Raw genomic sequence first — 22,782 nt, forward strand, 5'->3', positions numbered from 1 at the left:
TACTTAATGGATACCTCTGCCTTAGTCATTCTACCACAAAAAAAAACTGTCTTATCATTTGGTTCATGTGATGACATAATTCATTTGATATAATAAAACATGCATGATATAGACAGGTAAAACAAAATCTACTATTTTAATCAAATACTTCCTTACTTACAGGAGAGAGTAATTTTTCTCTCAAAACTAGTATTTCATAGTGGGAGCAACCACATTTGCATTAAATATTTATATACCTTAGTGGGTCAAGGATGACAATATCAAATTTGATTTCTATAAATCTGAAAATCAAATTATTGATATTTTGATTAAACCATTAAAAGTAGATAGGTTTGAGAAGTTGTACAATATGGTACTAAATCAATTTAAGGGATAATGTTGAAAATGTGTAATAGTTCATTCTTTTAATATTTCTCAAAAAATATGTATATTTTTATCTTGGTTCTTATCCTAACTAAAAAAGTGACCCTATTAACGTATATTTTTCTCTTTCATTTTGAAGAAGAAAGGGAAAATAATAATAATAATTATTTTTTTACGATTAAAAGAAAATATACAATTTTTTTTTGAGTTAAAAAAAGTATCATAACTCTAATTGCACATTCGGTAATGGTCTTTTATGAGGACAATGTTCTTTGCGAGAATTGTTTTTTGAATTTTTTTTATCAGAGAACGGTAGTTTGAGTACAATTTTGATTGTTAGAAAAAAAAAAAAATATATATGCTAAGAATACTTGAGATGATGGGGATTTTTCTTTTAGAAAGAAAAAATTTCTTATGAAGGTAGGAAGGAGTTAGAAGTTGTCTATGAGTGTCTCTCTTTGATGTAATTGTGATGTGCCTTTTGTTTTTGAGAACGAGAAAACAAGTCAAAGCTATTTTGTAAAAATTCATATTAAACACGAAAATTAGACCTATTTGTTTCCTGAAAGAACAAACCATTGTACCACACGCTTTTTCGGGTTCGGAGAACAAAAGAACGCCAAAAACTTTGTTCCTTGGCCCGTTATTAAATGCACCTTAAGCAATATGTAAAAGCTTTTGCAGAAACTCAAGGTGACTCAGTTTATGAAGCACCAACATCTTGAAGTTGGAGGTTAGATTTCAAATTCCCTTGGATTAGGGGCAAAGGCTTTATATCTCGTAATACCCACCCCAATATGTTAAAAGTTTTTGGAAAGCCAAACCCACCATAGTCCCTCCCCATTGCATCTTCCCATTCGTAGAGAGGGCGTTTCGAGTGTGGATCATCTCCCTTGATGGGAAGCACACTTTGTGCTCTCTTTGACACCCTTATAACAACAAATTATGTGAGCCCATAAGTGAAAAATAAATCTCATCACCCTGACCTTGTGGGCCCTGTCATTTGTGGTCAACAACCCTCAGTGCTCCTTGTCGGAGAGATGATCCAGACTCGGGCGTTTCTTGGTTTTTATTTTTATTTTATTTTATTTTAAAATTTTAAATAAGAGAATTTTTTTTTTGGTACAAAGGCCCTTTTTATATATGGGGATAGGAATATTACATATATAAGAGAGGTTTTGTATATGAAGATGATAAATTTTACCTTGTTTTTTTGAAAGATGGTCCACAATTTCCACGGTATGGATTAATCAATTAACTCCGAATAACCCATCAAGAAACAAAAGACACAATACCCTGTTCAGGGAAAACGCTTCCTCTGCTTGCAGCCTTGCAGGAGACCTCAAGACCTGTTCCCTCTTCCTCTCATACCTTCATCACCATTACACGAAGAGAGGGAAAGAGACAAGACAAGACCCACCTTCATATTTCTCTTTCCAAAAAGTATGTTTCTTCCGTTCTTGTGGGTTCTCATGCATTCTCTCTTGTTACTCATTTTAGGGTTCTGATTGATTCACTTTGTTTTCCCAACAGATTTAGGGTTTTAAAGTTTATCAATGGTTAATGGTCTGAAGGTCATTTTCAGATTTTGTATGCCGTTTTAATGGGTACACTGTTATTGGTTCTTTGGTCTACGTTTTTCAGGCTATTTTTTTTTCCCTCTATAACGTTTCTGTTAATAATATATTTTTCCTGTTCCGTGTTGCAGGAAGCTTGCTGTAATCGCAGCTCAATTGGAGAACTTACAATTATATCTATTTCGCGTTGGATTTGGGTTTGTTTGATAGCAGTGAACAAGTGGAGAAGACGAGATGCCCCGGGCGGTGTCGCGTTCTCCTTCTTACAGGAGAAGATATTCTCCTTCTCCTGTTGGGCATAGATATAGCAGGAGAAGTAGAAGAGATCGGAGCCGATCTCCCTATTCCCGTAGCAGGTGATACTACTAACACACTTTCTGTCTTAATTGAATTGAATAAAATTCATTTGTATTCCTAGAAAGGCTCATTCATGGACTCGATAACTATCATTGCCAAATCGCCTAGAAACTTATCGAGCTAGTATGTACGTATCCAATCCTTTTTCTCGTGCTCTTTTTTGTCCTTTTGTTTTGGCACAAGCTTTATTTTGATGCTACCTTAGTCTATGTTTAAAAGGTAAACTTTTTGATGGTGTTTTGGTTTTAGATTCTCTATAGGCTGTAGGCAGTCATGATCGTGGGTTGGGATGGAAGGAAAGGGATTTGGTACCTGGAATAAATTATGGGCTTTGGCCAATGCGTGGGATTGTTTCTATTACTTGGGATGGGACCTTGTGTTGGATCCCTGTATGGGGGGGGGGTTAAAGAAGATTTTTACCTTTGGATCCCTGTGGTGATTCATGTTAGCAAGAGTTCCTCGGTTTGTTGTTCAGTGGCAGAGGGCATTGCAGATGTTTGTTCAATTTATCGATTGAAAGATATCTCACGGTTACCGTGAAGCAAATCCAATTGCTCATTACCAGCCTCCTCGTCTGGGGGAGATAGAAAATTTCCACTATGGTTCTGTCGTGGTCTTGGTCAATTGTCGTGGAGTTAGAAAAGGATGCAGCTGGTAGACCTAGATACAGGTTTCAGTAGTTGGCCAGTATTGGTAGTGAAGACCTTCCTTTGTGTTCTAGAGGATTGTAACTGTACTTGGTACCGTCTGTACATCCTTTTTTTCCCCCTTTCTTTTATTAAATTTGAGCTTCTACTGAGAAAAGGAAAGATTGGCAAAAAGAGAAAAACTAAAGAAGCCAAGATTAAATACTAATTGGAAGTTGCCAATGTTCGGTGTGTTCCTTGATGGTTTACCTGTCCATTGCTGTACTTGTGCTAGTCAGAAAAGAGATCTTGACCAATCTCCCAAAGTTGCAGTAGGGGTTTTGGAGAAATTAAAAGCACTTGCACGATGTAGAACACTGTATTCTTACTAGTATGTTTGGATGTTTTTTCTTTTCATTCTCTATTGGCATAACTTGTATTTGTTTTCTATTGTTGTGGCACAATGACATTTTCTGTACCCAGAATCTTCTCATGCAATGAGCACCCTGGCAGTTTGCATGCTTAAGCTTCGTCGTCATCATACTGCTGTTAAAGTCTTCCCAAGCATGGATCTCCATATGATTGTGTGGCTAATGTCTTTACACCTATTGATATATGCTTAGGATTACCCAGCTTCAAGAAATATTAACTTTTCGTGTAAGGCCTAAAGAATATTGGAAATATAAATATTTTGGGAAACAAATTGAGACCTTTGAAAGTGAGATAGAGAACGATTATGCTATAAGGATAATTAAAGAAGTGTAGTTTCTCCCAAGTTGTGGGAAATAAGCAGGTGATGGGTGCTGATGGATGTCCTTTGGTTGCTTACTTCGGACATACGAGAATTCTTGTTATAAAAGATGGAGTGCACAAGGGTTATTCTTAACAGTATATGAGGTAACCGTAGATGTTATGTTGTAGAATTACAATGGTAGATGGTGGGTTAAATAGCCATTTGGTATCAATTATGATGCTCAAATTCCTCTTGTTCTTTTTTAATTTTCTATATTACTTCACAGGCGTAAAAGTCGTTCCATATCACCCCGACGGCGTAAAAGTCGTTCCCCAACGCCAAGGCGCCGTAGAAGTCGCTCTCTGACCCCAAAACCACACAAAAGGCAAAGAAGTAGGACCACCTCACTATCTCCTACGGAACGGTCTCGAAGCCCAAGTCTTGGGTCAACAGAACGAAAGAATGCCATTGAAAAATTGAAAAAAGAGGAAGAAGAAAAGAAAAGGTGTACTTTCCACTTTCCATGCTTTTCCCATTGTCTCAGCAATTTTTCAGATTCTTGGTTGTTTTCTATTCTTTTGGTGAATGTTTTCTTGGTACAATTGTTTCCTTGACATTCTTTGCATTTTTCAATTTGTAGTTCTTACATTTGGTAACTTCGTTACAAGACTGCTAGAAATGTTCCTCTATATTCCTAGCAAGCTTTGTTAGGAATCTTTTCCATTGAGCACTTTGTAAAGCTTGCTGTTACTGTTCTGCACTAAGTTTCATGTTGTTAACAATTTTATTTATTTTGGTATTTTAATTATTGATCCCACAATTGCAGGAGTTTTTTCCATCTCAAAGCCGGAGCTTTGGTTTGTTTGACAGGATAAATGATGAATATTTGGGCATAATTGTGATAAGCTGATTAATTTGTGATCTGTATTGATGACTTGTAGTAATGCATTCATTATTTTGTTTATGGTCTATTTACTGTAGAAATACACCACTATAATTTTGCCTGACATATGGATCTTAACTGTATGTGGACCTTTACTTTTTCCCTTAACTATTTTAAGGTTCAGTTTAATTGTGCTTTACTGTTGTACTGTTGAAATAAAACCGGAATACACTTTGTTCTCTGAATATTAAATTGATTAGTGGTATCCTGAGAAAGACTACAATTGTTGTCCTTTCTCTCCTCTCCTTCGATAAATAAATGTTTTGCATTGTCTTTCTTTAACAAGCCCAAGTGCTGTAATATTTATTCTTCTTTTTGATGTTTGGCATCTCAGAGTCTTCTGATTTCTAATTTTGTTTTAGGCTCTCATAGTTTTATTTTTTGGGGGTTGGGGTGGGGGAGTGGTGGGGATGAGGTTGTGTTATCTGGAAGCCCGCTCGAGCCAGTTCTGCAAAGTAAGAAGTGTCAGTGCTCAGCCAGCATATAGCCCTTCCATAAGTTCTTGCCAAAAGAAGGTTAGTATGGTGGGCAGCTCCCGCCAATCACCATGTTTTTCTAACTTTATCTCTACTTCCCCTATTGACATGGCCCTTGCTGTTGATTCTCTCCTTGAGATTCCTTTCTTCCTTCTACTGTCTTCCATGTTCAAATTATTACAAAAAGACTAGTATAAGAAAGCCGGCGGGTCTTTTGATGGTTATGGGTGCTTTATAGAAATTATCTGACTGGTAGGACTTTGACCAGTCCTCCAATTGTCTTGCATTTATTGGTCTCACCTTTTTGGTCTGCCTCAACCCACTATCAAGGCTATGGGATCCCTTATGCATTTGTTACTGTGGGAAGGGGCTGGAGTTGGTGTGGGCTTTTTGGTATTCCCCACCTACTATCTAGGCTATGGAATCCCTTATGTGTGTTACTTTTGAAAAGGGCTGGAATTTCTGGGTTTCCACTGATCCAGCTGAGCCTCCACCTGCCTCCTGAAAGATGTATGAGGCATTGGTTTGAGAGGGATTAAAAATGAAAATAGAGCAGGTAATAGGTAGCATAAGTTGATCTGGTAAGTTGTTCTCGACTGGATCTATGTGGATCTTCTTTGCAATGACCCTTTGCACTATCTTCCACACCTCAGATGCCTCTTGGGTTTGATGCAGGGTCCTCTTCCATAGCATATTGCCCTCAGGGCTATTTCCTCCAAGATTGGTAATGGCAGCTTCTCCTCAGTTTAAACAATTGGACTTTATGGGAGTTCTTTTCTCGGCTCTAGGAGCCAGAGCCATGTCTCCCTTTGGCATTAAAGAAGCACTCTAATGTGGTGGTTACAGTAATCTCCAATGGTATGTGGGTCACTACCCACTCACCCTCCTCTGATTTAGCAGCCATTTGGGCTGCTATGCTCCTCTCCTTGCGGCCTACGGAGGCAATCTTATCACTCCGCTGTAGTTGATACAGTCACTTGGCTTCACTCCCCCAATTGTCTCTTTGGTGCTGCATCTGCTTGGGATTTTGTCAGAGTCCACTATGGTTGATACAGTCACTTTGCTTCACTCCCCTAAATGGTCTCTTTGGTACTGCATCTGCTTGGGATTTTGTCAGAGCTTGCTTTCCTGTTGTTCCTTGGCACCACCTTGTTTGGTTTAAGGGACATATACCCTGTCATAGCTTCCAAGTCTTGGGGGCTTTATTGTATTGCCTCCCCTATGCATCATTCCTTATTCATAGATGGATTCAGGCTCCCTCCTGGTGTGTTCGTTTCTAGAATGGGATGGAAAACATTGACCCATTCTTGTCTTACCTTCTGCCTCTTCAAGTAATCCTGGTTAGCTGTTGGCCTTGCCATCTTACCCTGTTTTTTAGATTCATTAAAATCACATTCAAGGAGTTTCACTACAGTTTTCTACCTTCCCCTTTTTTGGGTGTTGTCAAATTGAAAGTGTTTGAATTTTATTTGTGATTGAAGTCCCAGTTTCTCCTGATGTCCTATAAATATAATTGTCTCTGTCCAGCTTCCTCTTCTTTTTCTTTTTGCTTTTGTTTACTTATTATTATATTTTTGTAGGGTGGGGGTTGGGTGTGGTTTTTCTTTTCCTTTTTTATTTTTGGGGGATGGGGGTGGTACTTGGTAAACATGGGGTTGTAGGGAAGGCTAGGAGGAGTTGCATGCTAGGTTGTCTTCCTTGAGGGTGAAGATGAGAAGGGTAGTTTTGCTATTTACTGGGAAAGAGGGTTATTTTGGGTTTTAGACAGTAAGGGCAATTTTTCCATTTAGAAAGGGTTAACCCAATGACATTATCACTTAACTGGAATCACCCCCCAAAAAAGGTACATAAGCATTTTAAAATCTTGCTTGAATGGATTCAACATTTTGCCAAATAGAAGAAACAGAACGTGCTTGTTTTTTGGTTCAAATATGAGGGCATGGGTTTTCAAAAATGTTTCAAGTAACCATGAGTTTTGCCTGGCAATTGATTCTCTATTAAAAAGGTTTTGCTTTGTTATGATGCTGTATTTCATATGAAATGGATAGTTACAATTTCATGTAAGATGCACCAGGAGGTCAAATGATTGATTTTCTTCAATGCTTGACCCTACAATTAGTTTAACTAGAATATTATTTATTTGAATAAATCTTAGAATTCTAACTGAGAACGACAGTTAATGTAAGAATTGAAGTGTTTTCTCGTGATTTAGTTTAAACCTGTAACAGGTTACTTGACATTCTTCTCCACGGGCTTTTCTGAAGGAAGCTACTGCTATAGTTCAACTTGTTATATTTGATGATCCAATTGGTGCCTCGTTTATCTACTGTTCTCCGGTTTGAAAACTCATTTATTTGGATCAGGAATCTTTTAGAGGTATGCCTTAAAAGCATAAGCTTGTATTTAGTGTGTTGATGGGTGGTGAGGTTAGTTGACCATTTATTGTAATGAGAGATGCTTGCAATGACACTTTGCCAATTCAGTTTTTCTACCATTTGGCTCGAGAAATGTATTTTGGAATTGGAAGTGATATTCTCTCATCTTTGTTTCGAGTATTATGCCCATTAACTTTTTGCTTGCCCTAGCAGGCGTCAGCAAGAAGCAGAGTTAAAACTATTAGAGGAAGAAACTGCTAGGAGAGTAGAGGAAGCAATTAGAAAGAAAGTCGAGGAGAGCTTGAACTCGGAGGAGATAAAACTGGAAATACAAAGAAGAATAGAGGAAGGGCGGAAAAAACTCCTCGAGGAGGTTGCAGTTGAACTTGAAAAAGAAAAAGAAGCTGCTCTTATTGAGATTAAGCAGAAAGAAGTGAGTACCTTGGAATGCGGTTCAGTTGCCGGTTTCAATTTTTTTAGAAAAAAAAATTTAATGCTTCATCAACAATATTTTCTTCGTGATTTTGGTCTCATGCCTTTGTGTCTCATAGGAACAAGCTCGAAGAGAGAGAGAAGAGCTGGATAAGATGCTAGAGGAAAACCGGAGGAGGGTTGAAGAAGCTCAAAGAAGAGAAGCTTTGGAGCAGCAGCGAAAAGAGGAGGAACGTTACAGGGAATTAGAGCAGATTCAAAGACAAAAAGAAGAGGCTATGAGGAGGAAGAAATTAGAGGAAGAGGAGGAACGTGCGAATCAGATGAAGCTCTTAGGTAAGAATAAATCTCGACCAAAGCTGTCATTCGCGTTTGGTCTAAAGTGAGATTTTGCCGGCTTTGACTTATTTCCCAAGCTGCATGCCTATGTAGGTGATATTGGATTTCATATTTTGCATTTGTAATTCACAATGGCTTCCCCCTGAATGTATTTGGGGTTGCCATCAATTGGATGATGAAGAATTAAGGAAAATGTTGCTTACTTGAATCCTTGGTTTTCATCTTCTATTCTGTTGCTTGGTTCCTCCTCACTTCCCCCTTTTTTGTTGTTTTTCAAACTGCTTTTGGGGTTCCTCAAGAAAGGTGCATACGACTGAGACTTGAGGGTAGAACTTGATCCCAAGCATCTGCACTGATATTTTGGTGGAACTGCCGGGGCATTTGCTTTCCCTTTTTCAGGCATTGTTGTCTATGGTTTATAGTGTGTTTATTTTTGTGGTTTTTTCTTGTTTTGGTGGGTTGGGGATTTTCTGCTGTCATTGTTTTTTTGGAGCAAATTGCACTGGCACCCCAAAATAGAAGTCTTAAAGCACTGACACCTCATTTTATGTTTAAAAAACACTGAGACCCTAAAATTGAATTTTCATTGGATATGTTTGTCAAATTTATCAATGAAAACAGTTAAATTATTGTTTATTTAAAAAATATTCCTATAATAAATAGTGTCTGAAAGGTTTTCAGTGATAAATTGGACAAACATATCCAATGAAAATTCATTTTTTGTGATCTATGTGCTTTTTAAATATAAAGTGGGGTGCTTTAAGGCTTCTATTTTGGGATGTTAGTGTAATTTTTTTTTTAATATATATATATTGAAATGGAAGATTTTTATATATGGAGGATGAGGATGTTATATACACCGCCCGCCTGCAAGGGTTGAACTCACGATTTCTTCATTAAGAGGTATGGGTCTTATTAATCAACTAACCCTGCATTGGCTTTTTGCTGTCTTTCTAGCAACTTTTGTTGAGAGGCTGTTCTGATGTCTTGGTCCTAGATTATAACTGATAGGCCATTAACCTTTGTGCCAAGGGAATACGGAATCAACTCTCCATTGGAACAAGGGAATTCTGCACGTACAAGGGGAATTTGTTTTTTAATTTCCCTTGGGTAAGAGTACGAAGGTTAAATGGAGTGAGACAAAATGGGGGTGAGGAGGTATCTTGGCAAGTTTGTTAACATCTGAGAAGGGCTGGTATACATAATTAAAAAAATCGAAATTGATGGATGTGTATGTAATTATGGGATATCTAAGTGGGGTATGTGTAAATTTTCCTCTTAACATAAATATAAAATAAATCCAGAAGTACAAAATTTTAAGGACCCTAAGATCTATGAAATTAGAAGAAAAGGAATTATTATTATTACTTTTTTGGCAAACAGAAGAAAGGGGACTTAGCCAAAGCGAGGTTAAAGTTGCACCTGTAGGTTTTCCGAGAGCAGCATAGCTGCATGCATAAGGGAGATCGCAAACTGGAGGGGTCAAGTCGGTCATTACTTGGTGCAAGCACATAACACGAATCTATCCATTTACAATGGGTGTCAAATCCGAACGCAAACCGTTAAAATCGGACCGAATAAGCTTAATGGGCTGAACAATCTCAACCGCATTGGTTTGGGCTGGTCCGGGCCAGTCTGTGTGTGGCCCGTTAGCCCGAACCATTTGGTCCGAAACAACGAGCCCGTTAAACTTGTTATAAATAAATAAAATAAATTTAATTTAAATGTAAAAGACAAGGAAAACCCCTAAGTATCCATTTGATTTCCTTAATTGTTTTGCTTTGGAATATGCAAACAACAAGCCTATCAAAGCCTTCGCCATTTGGAAGATGGGCTTAATAAATATTTAGCAAATGTATTATCATTTGAAAATCTTTGAATGATTTATTTTGATCCATTTTTACAAGTGTCAGGAAGGGGGAGGAGAATAAGCAGAGATAACCCACTAAAATTCATCAAGATGCCAAAACCACTAAAATTTTGTATATTAGTTCTATAATTTTTACTTCTTTGTAGAAAATAAATTTTTGGTTTTTAACACTCAACACAAGAAAGTTGAAAGAGAACTTAATGCTTGTATGTGTCCACATGCTCTTGATAAATTCTACACATCAACAAGGTACTCAAAACATACTGTTAGTAAACCCGAACACAAACCGTTAGTATACCTAATCCTAAACTGTTAGCCCAAACTTTTAGTCAGCCCGAATCCAAACCGCATCGGCTCCGAAACCAGCCTGAAACCTTTATTTTCTTAATGGGCTATGTTTGGGTTGAGTGTTTTTCAGCCCGAAACGATTAGGCCTAGCCCGAAACCGGCCAACCCGAACTGTTGACACCCCTATGTATGGAAACCAACTCCTTAGAATTCATTAGGGGTGTAAACGGATCGGATAGTGATAATACCATATCCGCATCCTATTATATTCGGACGGATCGGATATCCTCGGTTGGCGGATCCGGATTCGGAGTAATCGGATGTTATTTTCGAATAAATTATTCTAAATGCAATGAATATGATTAAATACAGTTTCGTCACCTGTAACTCTTCCACTTTATTTGTGAGGGTTGGTCAATTAGATTTACACTTTGTAGTTATTTAGCAAAAAATATAGAAAAATAAGAAAAACAAATCCAAATAAGTAACTAATCGGATAATTTTTCGGCGGATATGGAGCATCCGCATCCTATGTAATCGGCGGATACCTAACGGTCCTGAGAATTCGGGATCGGTTTGGTTTCAATCCCCTGATTCATGTTGTCAGTACTCAAAACTCCCTTTGGTTAAGGTCCTCTTTGAAACCCATTTCTTTACTAACTAAAAGATGAGTTGTACTCTTGAACAGTGTGCAGTGAATTGTTGATGAATGGACCGAGAGCAGTTTAAGAAGATTAGACGTATTGGTCATGCCTAACCACCAGATCACATGAGCAAAAAGTAATTGGCCTTGAGACCGAACTACATGACCAGGAGTCAAGAGCCAATCCCACTTTCATAGGAGTTATGATTGGATAGCTCGTGTGACAGTCCCCTAGTTAGACCTCTTCTTACTTGACAGACCCCCGGCAAGTCTGAAGACATGCATCTGACGGACTTTGCTTGGGTCCTGCACATTTAATGCGCAGGACCATCAAGTCGGCCTTCAAATTAGAATTTTGGTTTTACCGAGATTTCGGATTTGACGGTCCAAAATCTCGGCTTGACGGTCATGCGCATGCCTCAAGCAAAATTAGAATTTGACACCCCCTACCTAATGCTGCAATATCGTACCTGTACCTGTCAGGTCTGGTCCAAAGCAACCGATAACTTGAGCACTGGAGGCTAACTAGGATGCATAACTTGCACATCTGATTGGTTGGGTTGTGAATACACTTCTTTGATGCTAAGTAATGGTATAAATTCTCTCGTATTGCTTTCCTTACGTTCATTCTAACTACATTAGACTTCTGATCTAAAGTCCCAAGGGGTGGTGTTGTTTTTTAATCTAACTTAGGCATTGGAGGCAACCCGCTGATCGTAGTGATTGACTTGCTTTGACTATGTGTTCCTTTGGACAAGTCTTATCCCAGCTTCCAAAGGTCTAACCGTGTTTTAGTATAGGGTGAAATTCCGCAGCAACACAAATTACTTTTCCTTTTGATAAGAGACTTATTTTTTTATTCCTTACTAATTTTTTTTTCCTAGACAAAATGAATGCTTTCTAGATTTTAATTTTATATATTTTCACTCAAATTTTCTTCTTCTTGGTTTACCAAACGAAATATGTTTTTTAATTTTTTTTTTTTTAATGTAGTTTGGCTTTGGTGAGAATGTCTAGTGTCAGTTTATCTATCTCTCTTGTCATTTCCTTTTGACCTAATAAAAATTCCTCAATTCCATTTATCTCTTTGCATCAACATTGTTTACCTACAAAGTAAGTCATGCATAATTTCTTTATCGTTCGCACACAAATTTAGTATTTCAAACCACAAATTAGATTGAAACCTCAATTCTCAACATGCATGCACACACACATATTCACATATATGTGCATGGATTAGGTGAATCGTATGAGTTGCAAACCCTAATTTTTTTTGGGTAGGAAGTTACAAAACCTAATTTGTCACCAAAAGAATTGATCCGGCACTAATCTTTGCCACTAATTTATGAGCATAGGTTAGCATGATGTGTGTTCATAAGTGGGGCTCACATAATAAAAAAAATTGGTCACCAAACCAACCTTCTTCATCTTTCTACAATGCGTGGGAAGTAATCAAAAGCTGATAACCAAGCAACAGGATTAGCCCACCAACCATCCTTCTCTACTTTATTTTTCGTCACCTTGAAGGTTTGATCTTTCTCTCAAAATAAATGAATAAAGCTTCAAATCTACTATAAGTAATAACAATTGCCATGTTAATGGAAGTGGAAAAAATCATATGTTTTTGCCCCTCCAAGTGTTTACATCAGATCACAAAGTGCTGCAATTTACCAAAACAAATCATTGGTGTTGATGTTTCAACACTGAAAACCACAAGGGAGCTCTTTATGTATCTCAGAAGCTTCTCAACCAATGTGTCCCACCTTGCTTAGTTCCAACTTTCAAAGCTCACACGCTACATGACAACCTATCCTCTTAATCTTTCTTCAAGCTCATCATCAGTTGTTCTTTCTTATATCTTACTGTAACTTATCAGTTCATCCATTCATATTCATTCATTCCCAACTTATCTCCACCTTACAATCATGGCTTCTAAGCCTCCTTCATTGATATTCTTGCTAGTACTAGTGGTTGCAGCTTTTTATATACCAAAGGTCTTCTCAACTTCAAGGACTGCCATCGATCACCCATCATCAAAAGAGACGGCGCGAGAAGGGGTCCGGCTTGGTCTAAGTCATGTGGATCAAGGAGGGAATTTCACTAAGCTTGAACTTCTCCAACGTGCCATTAAACGTGGGAAGCATAGGATGGAGAGGTTAAGTGCACTGGTTAAGACCTCTGCAGCTTCTACAACTGATGAAATTCAAACTCCAGTGCTACCAGGTGAGGGTGATTTTCTGATTCATTTATCAATTGGAACTCCACCAGTGAATTTTGATGCTATAATGGACACTGGAAGTGATTTGATATGGACACAGTGTGAGCCCTGCATAAACTGTTATCAACAAAGCACACCAATTCTAGATCCAAACACTTCTTCATCATTCTCCAAGCTCTCCTGTTCTAGCAAATTTTGCGAAGCCCTAAGTGCTTCGGCGTGCGCTACTGATGGGTGCGAGTATCAGTATGCATACGGTGATTCATCGTCGACACAAGGGGTTTTAGCAACTGAAACCTTAACATTTGATGGTAAACCTAAAATCACTATCCCTAAAATTGCTTTTGGGTGTGGTGAAGACAATGAAGGAGATGGGTTTAAACAAGGACAAGGCCTAGTAGGGCTTGGAAGAGGTCCTTTATCACTTGTTTCACAAGTTGGTTATGGAAAATTTGCATATTGTCTTGGTTCTGTGGATAGCTCAAGTAGTAGTCTTGTGCTTGGATCTTTTCCAAGCTTAGACAAATCAAGTGATTCAGTTTTAGCTACACCATTGAGTCAAAATCCATCTCAGCAAACATTCTATTATATAACACTTGAAGGGATTACTGTTGGAGACACTCTATTACCCATTCCAAAATCTACTTTCACAATGAAAGAAGATGGGAGTGGAGGGATGATTGTAGATTCTGGTACTACACTGACATACTTAGAAGAAAGTGGTTACAAATTAGTAAGGAAAGCTTTCATATCTGGGATTAAACTTCCAGTGTCTGACACTGATGCCGGACTTGATTTGTGCTTTGACACACCTAATGGAACTAATATAGAGGTTCCCAAATTGATCTTTCACTTCACAGGCACTGATTTGATATTGCCAGCAGAAAATTACCTACTGTATGATTCTTCCATGGGTTTGTTATGCTTGATGATGGGGCCTTCGACTGGGCTGTCGGTTTTTGGGAATGTTCAACAGCAGAATTTTATGCTGCTTCATGATCTGGAGAAGGAGACACTGTCATTTGTTCCTCATCAGTGTGATTGAGTTGGTGAGAGACTTCCTGATGATTGGGTTTTAATTTTAATGTCTCAGTTGCTTTGTGTTACCTTAGAGGATGTAAATGTGAAAGAGAAGTTTCATACTCGTTAATATATATATTCTCTGTTGCTGTGTTATCTCCTTTCACATGTTCCTGCAATTTAAGGACAGATTGCTATAGTTTTGGGGTGCATTTGGTAATGTTTTGGGTCTGTAGCAAATTGTGATTTGTTCCACTAACATAGAAAAACATCAAAATCAAGGAAGAAAAACACTACCAAACAAGCACTTAACGTTTTGATGTTTTTGGGATTTACTTTAAGTATAAGTTCAAGCATCAACGTCTGCTTGGTGAATAAGAACTTTCAAAAACTGAGCTACAGGTGGGGCATCAACATCTACGTAAAATATGAATATGACAAGAAAATAATTTGTCAAAAATAAAATCATGTCGTTCGCCCACCACATCACTAGCAGCCAATCAACGCTATTGCTATTTGCTACTTTCAGGACCACTAACCGTCCAATCAACAAAGAAAAAGGACGATATCCAGAGAGTGCAGCAATTTGACATTCATCAAATAGCCACATCCATTATGAAGGAAAAATAACGAAATGAAAACAAATTCCAACAGGGTAAGGAATGGTATCTCCACCAACACACTCAAGACAAATCCTGAATCTGTCAGCCGGCCTCCAGATACTTACTTTCTGAAATGGTAGTGTTGACGATCACTTGCCTTGTTTTTGCAGTAGGGATGCCAAACCTGTCCTCCAGCCATAAATCAGAGGTTGCCCTTGCCTCTTGGAAAGCAGAGATGCAAGACCCAACCCCAAGCTATTGCTTGAAGAAACCTCCTGCTTGCTACCCATTTCAGACATCCTGCAAAGTACCTACTGCCTGATTAATTTAGATGCAAGAGTTGCAGAGACAGAACAAATTATCTTTGAGTAGGGCTTTAACAAAAAACCTACCGGAGCATAGCTTCCCTTCAATCCAGAACATCCCCCCCCCCAAAAAAAAAAAAAAAAAAAAAGAAGCAAGAAAAAGGTGAAGGAAAATTCTTTATTTCTTTCCGAACCAGCATAGGGTACTAATTTTATTCAAGAAGAATCAAGAAGGATATCGGGGAAGAGCAAGAAAGAAAGCTTGCCACCAGCAACCAAAGGTGACCTAACCACAAAGGAATCAAGCTACATTTCAGAGATAAAACAAAGATTCTTAGAAAAGAAAAAAAAAAATCCATTTTAGTCATGCAGTTGCAATAAACATTCATGATTAGTCTCATATGGAGGGTTATGGCAAGCTTAGGGATGCCCACAATGTGTTGGTGACAGACTAATAGGCTTCAATCGACCTTGAGGTAGATATACTATAGACTGAGTCTTTTATTATTTTGGTTTCACTATAACAAGCTTAACTTACAAGCGAGTTTGGGTGAAATTAGTAAACCAGATAACTAGTTAATTCAAGTGTTTGAGTTAGAATAGGATAATAACTTTTATTAGTTCAGTTTTTTTTTGAGATTATTTACTTTATTGGGTGAGTAAGATTGATTAGGAATTCTTTACAAGCCAACGTAGGAATTTCAAGTCTTTATATAAGACCAGAGGAGGTATGAGTTTTCTTCCTGCTTTCTTTTTTTCTTTTTTCTTCCCTTTTTTTTTTTTTTTTTTTTGGGGGGGGGGGGGGGGGGGGGTTGGAATCAGATGTGAAAGTTCTAAGGAAGTTTAAGTAAACATAGGGCAAATATAGGGGAAGTGAGAAATTTTCCCAACATTAATACATGCAATTGGTAATATTATCAATTCTTTTTTTGCCTATAAAGAGAAAAGGCATGGTAGTGACTACCTGCTGATTAGCTGCCTAAACTACAGTGCTACTAATGAAGAAACAGACCCAGGCTTGTGTACTTGAAAGATAATAAATAAAGGGTTATAAAAAAAAGGAGGGGAAACAAAAGACAAGTAAATGAATAAATAAGTTCATGGAAGAAATAACACATAGAAACTGTGAGCAGGTTATGTACAGAGACATACACAGGAGGCAGTGGACCTTCAAATGCAAATGTTGACAGTCCTTGGCGTTGCTTGTGCTTTGGATTAGATGTGCAGAGCACATAAACTCTTCCACGGCGTTTGACTGTCCTACAGAACTCACACAGTTTCTTCACTGATGATCTAACCTTCATGACTAAACATCAAATTGAGCAAACCATCAGCTACTGTGCTGGAAACTTAAATCAGAAATCATCACTTTGCATTAAGAATCCAACAGAATACTTGATGGCAGTACAGTAAAGCATTATAAAAACATTGGTGCTGGTAAGAAAAAATGGCTGAATAACTTTTCTTGAGAACTACATAAGAGAAAAAACTGATTATAGGATCACTAGAAATTCTATCACCAAATTGCAGTGTATTAAGGCCCCTAGAGATACAAATTGAGTAAAATAAGCAACTAGGAGTTAAATCTTTCCGAAAGTAAAAGCATCACTGAAAAAAGTACATGGTACACTGCCTCGTACTACATATCTTTCCTTCTAAGGACTTGTGTCTGGGATGTAGCAAAGTTTTGGCTTGAGTGACTGAGTTACAAAAGGAGATACAGAAAGTAGCATAGTTGTCAAAGCACAACCCAGGAAAGGGTGAGGCCGAGAGGAAGTAAAAAAGTCCCTGCATATGAGTTTTCACTATTTATAAATATTATGGCCAGGTTTGTTAGGATTCTATTTCAATTCTATGCATTCCCAACCAACAACATGATTCTGACCTATCATTTATCCAATTTGGTCGATCTGAAACTCAGTTAACTCTCTTTATCATTATATTCCCACTGATGCATAACTGATAAAGAACCTGAATGGCTTTTTCTGGTAGCGCCATATACTTTCACTTGCCAGCTCCATATAATGTTGTTTTAAGATAAATTAATTGCAGGGAAACAGATAGGTCAAACTGAGGAAATTAGCTTGGAGAAAGAAATTGGTTTCATTTATAGTCAAGGATTGTAGAAGATGATGCTCTTCTTCTTCTATAGCTAAGCCTAATTATGGTAGCTAACATGATTCATTGAGAGAGAAACATCAAGTAATTTTGCGAACTAAAGGTTGCTAACATGATTCATTAGGAACCCTGATATACTTGAAGCTTTGGATATCATAATAATCGAATGAAAGAAATCAAATATCCACTCTCTGGGATCCTATTGAAGTATGAGTTCTACATGTAAAAATCATCAATTTGAAGGGGCTATATGCGCACATACTCTGCCAGAAGACGCAGAGATCCTTGGGGCTCAACGTACTAGCGATGATCAATGAGAGATTGAGAGACGAACTGTGTTAACATGAAAAGATCAAGAGAAATTGCAGATTTGAGAGATGAATCCATACCTTTGTGAGTGATGATGAATCTGTATATTTCGTTTTCTTGATTGACGGCGACTCCCTCTCCGATGAACAAATCAGAAAAGTTTTGAATGTTTTGATTAAGCTTCAGAGCCTCCTTTCGGACCAGAAATTAACCCGATTAAGCGGTCTGGTTTATTTTATGGTTTTGGTTTAATGAAATGCACCTTCGGTCCAACGGTCAGTTTTGTTTGTGGCGCAAATTATAGATAAGCCCTTTGTAGTTGCACAATATACATCAAGGACCCATTGAATTTTCGAAATTTCAAAATGTTTTCCTACTTTTAAAAATTATTACAATGGTATCCCTATTTCGCTAGTAAATGATGATGTCATTATCCAAAAATTTTGAAACCCTAAAATGATTCAAGAGAACCTGCAAATCTGTTTGATATTTTTACACTGCTAGGTTAAATTGAAGAAGATTATATTATCCATCATCCTTTGATTAATCAAGCCATATCTTTTTCATTATTTCTAATCTTCAATCCAATTTTAATAAAGTACGATTTATTTTTGTTCCTAGGCAACATAAAAGGCGAAAAGTCTTTCTTCGAATCAAGTGTAATGGATTCACCCACCACCTTATATTGTCGTCATTCTTCTTTTCTCTTCTCTTCACCATGGAATAATTAGTCTAATTCCCGAATCCACGCTGTGCATAAACCCATTGCCTTAAAGGCTAGTTGGATATGATTTCTATTTTGCTATTAATGTGTGATTTCAACTTGTTTATATCAAAGATGTGCAACATTTCTCTTTCTACTATTTTCCTAGTTAGCTTTTGGAAGAGAGAGCATTTCTACGGTAAAGGATTTAAGCTAGCCCCAGGTCTCCCTATAATTAACTTATTAAGAGAACCCTATTGTGTTATGAGATTGCCAATAGTACTACTTTAAGTGAAATTACATTCTATCTCTTATAAAAAATGAAAACCAATTGCATTTAGGAGCAAGTAATGTAACAATTTTGTTTGTATATGTTAGGCCCATGGTTGCTCACCCTAACTCTTCATCTTTTTAGGTATTAACAAAAAAAAAAACATATTTTTAGGTTTTTTTTTGGTAAATAGCATTTCATTCAGTAAACTAAAGAAAGTACAGATATAACTGCATGAATACACAAGGTTCGAATAGAACCAAGGAGCGGAAAGTGACCAAACTGTTGTATATGCAATCGACAAGGCATCCAGACTAAGGGTTGGGACAAGCACAAAATATGTCACGCCCAAAGAAACCTTAGAACAAAGACTGTAGCAACTACAACAGCAAAATATAACACGCCAAATAGGGCGGAGATACAACACTCTCATAGGGGGACATACAACACGCGTCAAGGGCGGACATACCACACGCCTCAAGGGCGGACACAAAACTCGTGCGGTTGTTGCTGTGGTAGCATCAAAAGTGCGGAGGAAGGTCGGACCTGCAATCCTGCTTTGTCGTAGAGGCGTACCTATCAAGCTTGCTGCAGAAGAACTTGGATCCAGATTTGGAGTTAATTGGCAGTGTGCACCAACGATCGCTGCAACCAAAGAGTTTATTTTTATTTTAAAATTGGAAAAGAGGAAAAAAGAAATGTTGCAACCAGGGAGAGAGATCGGCCGGAAAAACAAACAGATCAAAGCAAAAAAAAACTACAGATCTGGGTGTCCTATCAAAAGACAAGGAGGGACTAGAGTGGATGAGGAAAGGAGAGAAAAAGGATGGAGGGGAGTAGATGATGAGGTATTGAAAAACCATACCTACCCCCAACCCTCATCCAATTATAATGGGTCTAAAAGTGTTTGATTATTTAAATGGGTCAATTCACAGAGACTGGAATCATTCCAAATGAACCTACCAAGCCGACCACAGACCTCTGTAGTTTACCTAAGATATTCAAGATTAATTTTTTTGACCCTTACCTACCTCCTCTCCCTATCACAAAAAAGAAGAAAAACAAGAAGAAATAAATATCTTTGGCACGATGATAACCTACCATATCATTGAAATAGTTTGAAAAGAAAGATATGAAAAATGGTGGGAATCTATTATTTCATTTGTTTAGGTACACTAGTAATTGTGATCTAGAAGACTAATATAAACCACTGGACATCGTTATCGTTATCAATTTATCAGTACTAGTCACTTAGTGAGACCCTTTAATCGGTCATGCACGTTGGGGCAAGTGTGAGGTAGTGAAGATTTCTTGACTTTCTTCAATTGACCTAACTGGATCCGATCTAACAAGCCAAAAATTTCACATTTCTATTTAAAGCAAGTCTTCAAAAAGACATAAGAAATTTTACCAAACGTATCATTTATCATGCATTGTCAAATCTGATCAATGGGTCGGACCACAAACGAACCGAGTCTCAAGTTTGGCCCTCAACCCTGGTAGCCTCACATTGATGTGAATTAGAGTAAAATACATGTTTCTTTCTTCCTTGTTTTTTATTCGATTGTGTGTGATTGATCGCTCTAATCCTAACAGGCTTGACCCTAAACCTGCTCAAGAAAGAAGAAAAATCAAAGTGAAGTGATCTTTCGGATCGATGTTCTACCTCTTATGCCAATAGATAGAAAAGCAAAACCACTCTATAGTAGGGGTTTTAGAAATCCAAGTTGGTGCTTGAATAAGGAAATGAGAGTTAGGAGTGTGCACTCTAACTTAGCATTGACAACTTAAATAGCTTCAATTGTTTAGAAATATGAAAATGATTAGAATGCATCCGAAAAATAACCTAAGTTTGCATTTGGTATCATTTATTCCAATGCAATATTCACCTAAAATTAATGCATTCATTCAAACACTAAAACCAAATTTATTGGTAGTGGTCACCATGTTTTGAAGTATCTTGACATGGAACCTTTGTCGTGGTTAAAACTGAACTTAAAGACTAGCAAACTGAAAATTTCCATTAAAATAATTAAATAAAAACTTGCCCCTAAAAAAAATAGAAATAAAAAGAAAAAGAAGAAGAAATAGTTGTTTGGCTCATTTTCTTTTCAATAGGGATAAGGGTGTCAATTTATAGCATGAACCGTTAAAACCGAACCGCACCGGTCCATTATAATCGAACCGGTCCGAACCTTAATGGGCCGTAATTGGGCTGAGGGTTGTGGAGCCCGCATCAACCCGAAACCGAACCTCAACCAGTTATAACCCGTTTTATAACCCATTTTATAACACATTTTGTAATTTTACATTAAATAATATTTGAATTATTATATTAACAATAGGTAGTTGGTATAGACAATTAAAAAAATTAAGCATGAATTCAAAAGATCAAATAGTCATTTTTCTACTTAATATCTAGGTTCTTGATTTCTATAAAATGGGTTGGGTTTTTTTTAATGGAAATTGACCAATAGCAGCTTTGCTTTCAATATAATTTTTGCTTTTGTTGTAAGATGCTCAATCGTTTCTTCTTGTTCTTTTTCTTACACACCATAAACCGTTAGTCAACTTGAATCTAAACCGCCAGCCCAAACCGTCAGTTAGCTCGAACCCGAACCTCACCAAACCGAAACCGGCCTGAAACCGTTATTTTGCTAATTAGTTGTGTTTGGGCTAGGTGTTTTTCAGCTCGAACCCGTTAGGCCCAACTCGAAACCATCCCAAACCGCACCGTTGACACTCCTAAATAGGGAGATGGACGGTAAGTCGCAAGGTACAGGTGGAATAGGAAGAAGTGTCTAGAGGCGGAGAAAGAAGGAGAGGTAAAATTATCATCGGATTAAGAAACTAACATTGATTGTTTTGGCTAATTTTGTAAATTCAAATTCAATAATTGTTAATCACATAATTTTCCCATAATTTTTCAAGAAATACATCTTGAAATCTGATCTCCTATATAGAAGCGTTGGTATTTTGTCAACTGAGCCACCCCTTAAAGTTATAAATATTTTCATATTCTTAATAAGATCACTGTACGTGTCAGCAAAGCATGAAATTATAAACTAACTATGTGGCAAAACTATCTTTCTTTTAAAACTATTATGTCCAAAATTGACTTTCCGAGTGGATAAATCTAAAATAAATAGTGAGAGCGGACTGACTGTGTTAGTCATATAGTTGCCTTTGGCAATCGATCAAATCAATATTATGTGGAGCAACAACACCTTCCTTTAGTAGATGGGGTGCTAGAATTCTAAATCAACGAATATTGCAGAGCCTAAGAAAAGACTATGTAGATTAACTTGTCCAGGAGGATTGTCTGTTGGATCTCCGATGATAATTTTTCTTTTTAACGGTTTCATATTTTTCATCATGGATGTGTCATTCATATGCTAACGTTCAGTTTTTCAATTGGATTTGAAATCTCCTTAGTGGGTGCTCTATCCATATGCTAACATTATCTTGAGAATCTTGATTCATTGGGCATGCATGAAAGCATGATCTCCTTCCCCGCTTCCTTTACTATTATGGCATTAGTAGTACTCTCGAGCTTGCAGACCTTTGAATTCAATTTCAACGCGTTGTTGGCTTATTTCCTACCTTGTACCATCTTTTTTTAGAAGACAAGGGGTCTAGCCACCCGGTAACTTTATGTCGGGGTGCGGGTGCGGGGGCGTAACTCCTGTTGTACTGTACGACCCAACCCATTTACCTGGTTGGAGTATATCATATCATATTACTATTATAAAAACACAAACTGAAGAGAGACCCACCCACCATAGCCAGGTGTGCGACCCAAGTCGAACACCGGATTAGTCAGGGCAAAGCCTTGGAACCGGAGTTGGCAACCAAAAAAAAAAAAAAAAAAAACAAACTGAAAAGAGTGACTACATTTCTCTTTCCAAAATAACATTGTCTTTTCAGTTTATTAAATCCTTAAATCATTTAGGAAAATGTTTGTAATTTCATCATTCATAAACACAATATTAATTATTAATTAAGCTTGAATTCAAAGAACATGTTACATTTTTTCTAAGCCAAAATACCCGTGCTTATTCAATTCTTATATCTTTAAATCATTTAAGAAAGATGTCCAAATTTGTAATTATAATTTTAACACAATATTAATTAATATAATAATTATCATTAATTGCTCTAAAAATCAACTCAAAGAAAAAAATATACAAATTTAACCTTAGGGGTGGTTTAGT

At 37.3% G+C, this 22,782-nt stretch overlaps 3 protein-coding genes across 5 annotated transcripts; 2 read left to right on the forward strand and 1 right to left on the reverse strand.

The window, feature by feature from the left end:
- Positions 1–1,584: 1,584 nt before the first annotated feature.
- LOC149016039 (uncharacterized) lies at positions 1,585–8,707 on the forward strand. Of its 3 annotated transcripts, XM_089157151.1 has the most exons (6): positions 1,585–1,806; positions 1,897–1,970; positions 2,072–2,296; positions 3,943–4,161; positions 7,664–7,883; positions 8,002–8,705. In XM_089157151.1, exons 3-6 carry the CDS (start codon positions 2,175–2,177, stop codon positions 8,266–8,268), a joined length of 828 nt encoding a protein of 275 aa, XP_089013277.1. In that variant the 5' UTR covers positions 1,585–1,806; positions 1,897–1,970; positions 2,072–2,174; the 3' UTR covers positions 8,269–8,705. The 3 variants fall into 3 exon arrangements, with proteins under 3 accessions (XP_089013277.1, XP_089013278.1, XP_089013280.1); XM_089157152.1 differs by lacking the exon at positions 1,897–1,970; XM_089157154.1 differs by lacking the exons at positions 1,585–1,806; positions 1,897–1,970; positions 2,072–2,296 and adding an exon at positions 2,303–3,820 and having other exon boundaries at positions 8,002–8,707.
- A 3,914-nt stretch (positions 8,708–12,621) lies between these two features.
- LOC149016040 (Eukaryotic aspartyl protease family protein) lies at positions 12,622–14,416 on the forward strand. The gene has a single exon (XM_089157155.1). It carries the CDS (start codon positions 12,948–12,950, stop codon positions 14,283–14,285), a length of 1,338 nt encoding a protein of 445 aa, XP_089013281.1. The 5' UTR covers positions 12,622–12,947; the 3' UTR covers positions 14,286–14,416.
- A 98-nt stretch (positions 14,417–14,514) lies between these two features.
- On the reverse strand, positions 14,515–17,786 carry LOC149016041 (Ribosomal protein L36). Its single transcript, XM_089157156.1, has 3 exons — positions 17,675–17,786; positions 16,320–16,473; positions 14,515–15,162 (listed from the first exon to the last, which is right to left on the reverse strand). The coding sequence occupies exons 2-3, from the start codon at positions 16,469–16,471 to the stop codon at positions 15,012–15,014; spliced, it is 303 nt and encodes a 100-aa protein (XP_089013282.1). The 5' UTR covers positions 16,472–16,473; positions 17,675–17,786; the 3' UTR covers positions 14,515–15,011.
- Positions 17,787–22,782: the final 4,996 nt, after the last annotated feature.

This window comes from Hakea prostrata, chromosome 5, assembly GCF_041222555.1.
Source record: "Hakea prostrata isolate BN-2017 chromosome 5, UWA_Hpros_2, whole genome shotgun sequence".
In the NCBI taxonomy this organism is placed as follows: Eukaryota; Viridiplantae; Streptophyta; class Magnoliopsida; order Proteales; family Proteaceae; genus Hakea; species Hakea prostrata.

Coding starts and splice junctions, on each gene's coding strand:
- LOC149016039 (XM_089157151.1), top strand. CDS start 2,175: ATGCCCCGGGCGGTGTCGCGTTCTCCTTCTTACAGGAGAAGATATTCT. Junction 2,297..3,942: donor TCTCCCTATTCCCGTAGCAG/GTGATACTACTA, acceptor ATTACTTCACAG/GCGTAAAAGTCGTTCCATAT. Junction 4,162..7,663: donor GAGGAAGAAGAAAAGAAAAG/GTGTACTTTCCA, acceptor TTGCCCTAGCAG/GCGTCAGCAAGAAGCAGAGT.
- LOC149016040 (XM_089157155.1), top strand. CDS start 12,948: ATGGCTTCTAAGCCTCCTTCATTGATATTCTTGCTAGTACTAGTGGTT.
- LOC149016041 (XM_089157156.1), bottom strand. CDS start 16,471: ATGAAGGTTAGATCATCAGTGAAGAAACTGTGTGAGTTCTGTAGGACA. Junction 15,163..16,319: donor GAAGGTCCACTGCCTCCTGT/GTATGTCTCTGT, acceptor GGTACTTTGCAG/GATGTCTGAAATGGGTAGCA.